This window comes from Gossypium hirsutum, chromosome D09 (genome assembly GCF_007990345.1).
Source record: "Gossypium hirsutum isolate 1008001.06 chromosome D09, Gossypium_hirsutum_v2.1, whole genome shotgun sequence".
Taxonomy (NCBI): domain Eukaryota; kingdom Viridiplantae; phylum Streptophyta; class Magnoliopsida; order Malvales; family Malvaceae; genus Gossypium; species Gossypium hirsutum.
Window position 1 is genome coordinate 9,278,554 of NC_053445.1, and position 7,077 is coordinate 9,285,630.

Below are 7,077 nucleotides of genomic sequence, written 5' to 3' on the forward strand. Positions count from 1 at the left end.
GAACCTTCACCAAAGGAATAGACTTTCTTCTCAGAACATTTACGTCATGATCCAGAATTTGGACAGGCTCCTACTCAAATGTTAAGTCTGGTCTAACCTCAATCTCCTCAACAGGGACAATATGAGTAGGACCAGAGTGGTAACACCTCAACATAGAGACATGGAACACATCATGGATACAATCCAACGCCGGAGGTAGCTCCAATTCATAAGTAACTGGCCTCACTCACTTTAGAATACGGTAAGGTCTAATAAACGTAGGGTTTAACTTGCCCTTGCGACCAAACCTCAGTACATTCTTCCATGGTGAGACCTTGAGAAAAATGAAGTCCCCCACAGAATACTCGACCTCACGCCTCTTCAAATCTGTATAAGATTTTTTCCTGTCAGAAGCCGCTTTCAAACAATCCCGAATCAATCTAACCTTATCTTTTGTCTCATAGACCAACTCAGGGCCCAGAACACGTCGTTCGCCCAACTCAGTCCAACATAAAGGAGGGTGACACTTATGGTCGTACAGTGCCTCATAAGGTGCCATCTGGATGCTAGACTGAAAGCTATTATTATAGGCAAACTCCGCTATCGGCAGATAATCCTCCCAACTGCCTCAGAAATCAATAGCATAGCTCCTCAACATATCCTCCAGTACCTGAATCACCCTCTCTGACTGACCATCGGTTTGAGGATGGAACGCAGTACTGAAGTCTAACCTTGAACCTAAAGTCTCATGCACCTTTTTCCAAAACTGAGACATGAAACTAGGATCTCTATCAGAGATGATCGAAATCGGTACCCCATGCAGTCTCACTATCTCAGAAATATAGAGCTTCGCCAACTTCTGTAAAGAATAATTTGTCCTAACTGAGATGACGTGTGCAGACTTAGTCAATCGATCCACGATGACCCACACTGAATCTTTCTTAATGGGTGTTAAAGACAACCCATTAACGAAATTTATCGTTACTCGCTCCAACTTTCATAGCGAAATCTTAATCGGTTGCAGCAATCCCGAAGGCAACTAATGCTCAGCCTTAACCTGCTGGCAAGTTAGCCATCTAGCCACAAAATTTGTAACCTCTAGCTTCAACCTTCAAAGCTCTCGATACATAATATTTTCACCAAGGTGCATAGCATAAGGGTTACTATGCGCCTCTCTCAAAATAGACTACCTCAAGTCTGAATCATTCGACACATATATCTGGCCTCGGAAATATAGCACACCCTCAAAGTTCGACCCAAAGTCCATAGTGCTACCACTCTCAATCTGTTAGAACCGACGACCCAAAGACTCATCCTCTAGCTATCTACCCTTAATCTACTCTATCCAAGTTGGCTTGACTTCAAGCTCAGCCAACAAACTCCCATCATCAAACAAGCTAAGTCGAGCGAACATCGCTCTCAGATCAGTTATAGCCCTACGGCTCAATGCATCGGCCACTACATTGGCCTTGCCAAGATGGTACTCAATGGTACAGTCGTAATCCTTAAGCAGCTCAACCCATCTACGCCACCTTAGATACAGCTCCTTCTGAGTAAGGAGATACTTGAGGCTTTTGTGATCAATGTAGATGATACACTTTTCACCATACAGATAATGCCTCTAGATTTTCAATGCAAAGACTACGGTGACCAACTCCAAATCGTGCATTGGATAGTTTTCCTCGAGTGTCTTAAGCTAACGAGACGCATATGCAACCACCTTACCATCCTGCATCAACATACATCCCAAATCGACATGTGATGCATCACTATAAACCGTGAACTCCTTTCCAGGTTCAGGCTATACCAAAACAGGAGTCTCAATTAGTACAATCTTAAGCTTCTCAAAGCTCTCTTGCTGCGCATTAGTCCAGTCAAACGGTACACCTTTACGTAGCAGCTTAGTCAAGGGTGTTGCGATTAGTGAAAATCCTTCTACAAACCGTCGGTAATAACCTGCTAGCCCCAAAAAGTTGCAGATCTCAAACACATTCTTAGGCTGCTTCCAATCCAATACAGCCTCAATTTTTCGAGGATTGACTCAAATCCCCTCAGCAGACACCACATGACCCAGAAATGTTACTTCACGAAACCAGAACTCGCACTTTCTGAACTTAGCATAGAACTGCTTTTCCCTCAAAATATGAAGAACAAACCTAAAGTACTCGTCATGCTTATCCTCAGTTCTCGAATAAACCAATATGTCATCGATGAACACCACTACAAACTGATCCAGGTAAGGCTGAAACACTCGGTTCATCAGATCCATAAAAGTCGTTGGTGCATTAGTCAATCCAAATGGCATCACTAGGAACCCGTAGTGACCATAACGAGTCCTAAATACTGTATTATACACATCAACCTCCTTAACCCTCAACTGATGATACCCAGAATGCAAGTCAATTTTGGAGAACACAGACACCCCTCGGAAGTGGTCAAACAAATCATCAATCTCCAGAAGTGGATACTTGTTCTTAATAGTCAACTTATTTAGTTGTCGGTAGTCGATGCACATCCTCATGGATCTATCCTTTTTCTTAACAAATAGTACCGATGCTCCCCATGGGGAAACACTAGGGCGGATGAACCCACGATCCAATAACTCCTAAATTTGAGCCTTAAGCTCTGTAACCTCTTTCGGTGCCATTCGATAGCGAGTGATAGTCACCGAAGCTGTACCAGGGAAAATCTCAATCCCAAACTCCACTTCCCAATTCAGAGGTAAACCCGATAGCTCCTCAGGAAAGACGTCTAAAAAATCCCTCACAGTTTTGATGTCCTTCACAATAGAGTTCCCAGAAGCGGAAACACTTACGTAGGCCAAATACACCTCATATCCCTTGCGAACCAGTTTCTCAGCTACTAGTGCAGAGATCACGTTAGCCCAGTAATTCTGACATTCCCTAATCACAACTACTTCATTACCCTCCTCGGTTCTCAATACGATCCTCTTAGTCGTACAGTCTAAACTAACATGATGATTGACCAACCAGCCCATCCCTAATATCATATTGAACTCCCCAAACGGAAGCTCTATCAAATCAGCCAGAAATACCGTCCCTTGAACCTCTAAAGGAACATCCCTGTACAGTTTGCTAACTCTAACAGATTGCCCCAACAGGCTCAATACAGTCACCTCACTAGAATTACTCTCAATCAGAATCCCCAAGTTTCCAGATATGTTGCTAGCTATGTATGAGTGGGTAGACCCCATGTCTATTAAGGCAATATCTAGTACATCAAGAATAAAGAATGTACTGGTGATGATGTTCAGAGCATCTTCATCATCTCGGTGACGAGTAGCATAAACTAGGGTCGGCTGTCTCGCCTCAGCCTGTCTAGCACCTCTGTCTAGTGCTTTCTGCCCACGACCCATACCATTACCACCTCTGGCCTGTCCATGACCCCTCGGTGGCTATTGTACTACCCTCTATGGCTGTACTGTATCAGTATCTAGAGCTTGCATCTGATCGGCCCATAGCGGACACTCTCTAATACGGTGCTCCAATGACCCACACTGCAAGCACGCCCCAGTCCTTCTCCAACACTCGCCCTAATAGCATCTACCACAATCGACACATGGCTGCAATCTAGTAGCGGTAACAAAGGCCCAGCTCTAACTGGCCCATTAGTTCTGGCTTTTTTCTTAGGCCTCTGCACAGAATTCGAGGGCTCCAAATCCCTCTTATTACTACCTCTCTCCCTATCATAGTTTTGGCGCTCAGCGCGCTTACCCTCCCTGGTGATCTTCGCCTTCTCAACTAGTGAAGAAAAATCACGCTCCCTTTGCGGAGCTATAAGGACTCCAAAATTATCTCTAAGGTCATCCTTAAAGCGGACACAACGCTCATACTCAGTTGCCACCATACCTCGCGCATAGCGGCCCAGTAATAAGAATTCAGCCTCATACTCAGTCACTAATCGATCTCCCTATGTTAGATTCAGGAACTTCCTCTTACGGGTGTCCACAAAACTAGCTCTCACATACTTCCCCTGGAAGGTAGTCTTAAAGAACTCCCAGGTCAGACGTTCAGGCTGAGTGCGCTCCTTAACAGTAAGCCACCACTGATAAGCCTCATCACGCAACAGCGAGACTGCACCCTTTAATTTCTACTCAAAGGTGCAATCCAGGTCATCCATGATCCTCTCTGTGGCCTCAATCCAGTATACGACCACATTAGCAGCGACCCTAGTGACACCCCTAAAGAGCTCAGCTCCATTGAATCGGAGTCATTCCGTAACCGACCCATGTAACACTCGAGTTTGTGCAAGTGTACACAGTCGTTATCAAGTAATAAGTAAGTATCGAGTTATCGTCTCCATAGGGATTGTGCTTGTGCTAAGCCACTTAACTTGCAAAATTATATTAACAATTTAAAAGAAGAAAAACACAATCTAGTTGAGAAATGGTGTCTAAATTAAATGCAACAATCCCTAATGCAAGTTTTCCTAAGTATGCAGACTATTGAATGAAGTAGATTTTAACAAAATTAAACACAATTTGCAACAATTATAACATAAATAAACTAGGAAAATTACTTTAATTAAACTTAATTTATTATCATCATACTTAATAATATTCGGAAAAGCATTCCAAGGCGACTCGATCTTTCATGAGTTTGGAAACCAAATTAGGTCCTTTCGGAATCCTTCACTTAGTAAATACGCATTTTACTTATCCTTATTTACTAAGGGTTTCTTAGCATTCATGTGAGGCAACAGGGACGTGTTAGGTTTGAAATAATTTAATCAGACAAATCTAAAAACAATGCAGATAATAGAGCCTGGTTAGAGTTGTTATACAACCCACAAATTAATCGGATTAGGATCTCAATTGAGCATGGACATTTCAATTATGCGTCCATTAGCCGTCATCTAGTTAGGATCGCTCAGCTAATTCTGGTGCATTTCAATCACGTATGAACGAAATACAGACTTGATTTTAATTGAAAACATGATCGATTGAGGCACAAACATTATAAGCATGAATCAAATAAATATTATTTAATTAAAATAATCATCTTAGCTTAAATAAAATTAAGCTATCATTGTTGTAAACAAGAACAAAGAACTCAAAGCAAACATCTTTAAATTAAATTAAAGAATAGAAAGATTAAACCCAATTCCGAATGGTTGTCACCTAAGACTCTGACTGATGAGGCTCCTTCGCTCCTTTACTTTGCTCCTTTGCTGATGGCTCTCCAAAGTGGCCGACTCAGGGCTCTTTAAGAGGCTAACTTGCTGAAATTATTTATACAATGATGGTGATAGGCGTGAGAGCTAAGAGAGTTGAAAGAATTGAGAGATGAGAGAATGATGAAAAGTGAGGGGTGATGGGATGAGGGATATTTGAAGAATAAATGAGAGGGCCTTATTTATAGGTGAATAGAGAGGGATAGTTTACTAAAAATAGGGGTGTTCATCCTTTGAAGAGTCTCCCATGGTTGGTCGGCCATAAATTTAGCAAATCAAGCTAATTTTTCCTTGATTTTTGGTCAGTTTGGATGCCACAACAATTCAGGACTAAGACTCGGTCAAGTGCAAATCTTTAGGTAAATCTCTAATTTCTTCAACCCTTCAAGTACCTTGTATAATTAAACCAAAATTTAGTTTATAATCAGCCATGTGTAGTCGAAAATTGGGTTGACTTGGTCCCCACTTGGACGGTTTGCAATTGGAAGAAAATCCTTAGACCTGTCAAAAATAGCAGATAGTTTAGAGGACCAATAAATTAATTTAACAACTTTAATTAATTTATTTATTTAATTAGTTAAACCCAATTTCTATTAATGAAATATTTAAAATGAATTTTAAAATATAACATTATATTTTATTATTTAACTTAATCATGCATGGCTCACTTCATAGCTTAAAAATATAATATGCTTAAATTAATATAAAATAAGCCATTTTATGCATGAAAACAATATAATAAAACATAAAATCAGATTTTAATAATTTCTATGTCCTAATTTCATATTTTTCACATATTTCATTAATTTATTAAATAATTACTTGGTTTTAACAACAATTTTAAGTAAAAAGGTGATGAATTATATACGAAAAAACCTATATATTTTTCCGTTTACAACCCACGTCCCCTAGATCCAGTATTAGACCTAGGGACCCTCTCCAATATCCTCAACATAGCCTGGGACAATGCGTCGTCCCCAGCCATGCAATCATGAGACTCAGTCTCAGTAGCACGCGACACTAGCGTCTCACTCGTGTCCAAATTCGGTATATTACCCAATGAAGAGGACTCAGATCGAACCCCTCTATGGCCTCTACCTCGGCCTTGAGTACCACGTCCACGAATACCTCGTATGCTCATGTCTATTCAGATTTATCTGTATTATGAATTTTTATGCATCAGTTTCAGTTTCAATATTTACTAGCAGATGTTTTATGTAAATAGTTTCAGTAATTCAGAGTGATCATCCTAAATCGCAGTCTTTATCAGTTTTGCTATAGTCTTAATATACACTATCTAGAGTGTTTTCACAGTATACTACCTAAAGTAGTTTCAGAATATCATAATATATATCAGTTTCAGAATATCATAGCATGTATCAGTTTCAGAACACTTATAGGATCGGCGCCGGAGACTTGGTGCACCACATACCCAGTAGAAATATTTCAAATCATTCAAAAACCAATTTTTTAAAGATCTTATTTACAATCCATAATCCACAACTGGATTTTGTAACATAGCTCTGATACCACTAAAGCAAATACTAATTTATTTTCCAAGAGATGGGACTTGAACTTGGGACCTCCAACTAACTTTCATGCTTCCACATCTAATACCACAAAATGTAACACCCCAAACCCAGCCTAGACGTTATGGCCCTATCTAGTAATGTCACACGATAGTGTTTTTGAAACCTCGTTGTTACGTTGAAAACATTTTATGTTATCATCTTTAGTAAACCTTTGTTAGAACTTAGGAAGTTGTCTTTATTCATTTAAAACATTTATTTTGAAACATCCCTCGTTGCAGAAGCTTTAATAAAATAGTCTAAGTGATCATGCATTTAGAAATTACTTTAACTTTTTGAAAACTGAATTTCCTACGACCAGTAGGTATAAATCTAT

At 40.0% G+C, this 7,077-nt stretch overlaps 1 protein-coding gene across 1 annotated transcript; it reads right to left on the minus strand.

The window, feature by feature from the left end:
• Window positions 1-1,675: 1,675 nt before the first annotated feature.
• On the minus strand, window positions 1,676-3,355 carry LOC107892752 (uncharacterized). The gene is made up of 3 exons (XM_016817806.1): window positions 3,035-3,355; window positions 2,612-2,929; window positions 1,676-1,780 (listed from the first exon to the last, which is right to left on the minus strand). The coding sequence occupies exons 1-3, from the start codon at window positions 3,353-3,355 to the stop codon at window positions 1,676-1,678; spliced, it is 744 nt and encodes a 247-aa protein (XP_016673295.1).
• Between the last annotated feature and the right edge of the window lie 3,722 nt (window positions 3,356-7,077).

Excerpts from the sequence above, each read along its gene's own strand:
- LOC107892752 (XM_016817806.1), bottom strand. The coding sequence starts at position 3,355 with ATGGGTCGTGGGCAGAAAGCACTAGACAGAGGTGCTAGACAGGCTGAG. Across the intron at positions 2,930-3,034 it reads CTTTAGAGGTTCAAGGGACG|AGGATCGTATTGAGAACCGA; the intron begins GTATTTCTGGCT and ends TGTACGACTAAG. Across the intron at positions 1,781-2,611 it reads ATCGAATGGCACCGAAAGAG|CCTGAACCTGGAAAGGAGTT; the intron begins GTTACAGAGCTT and ends GTTTTGGTATAG.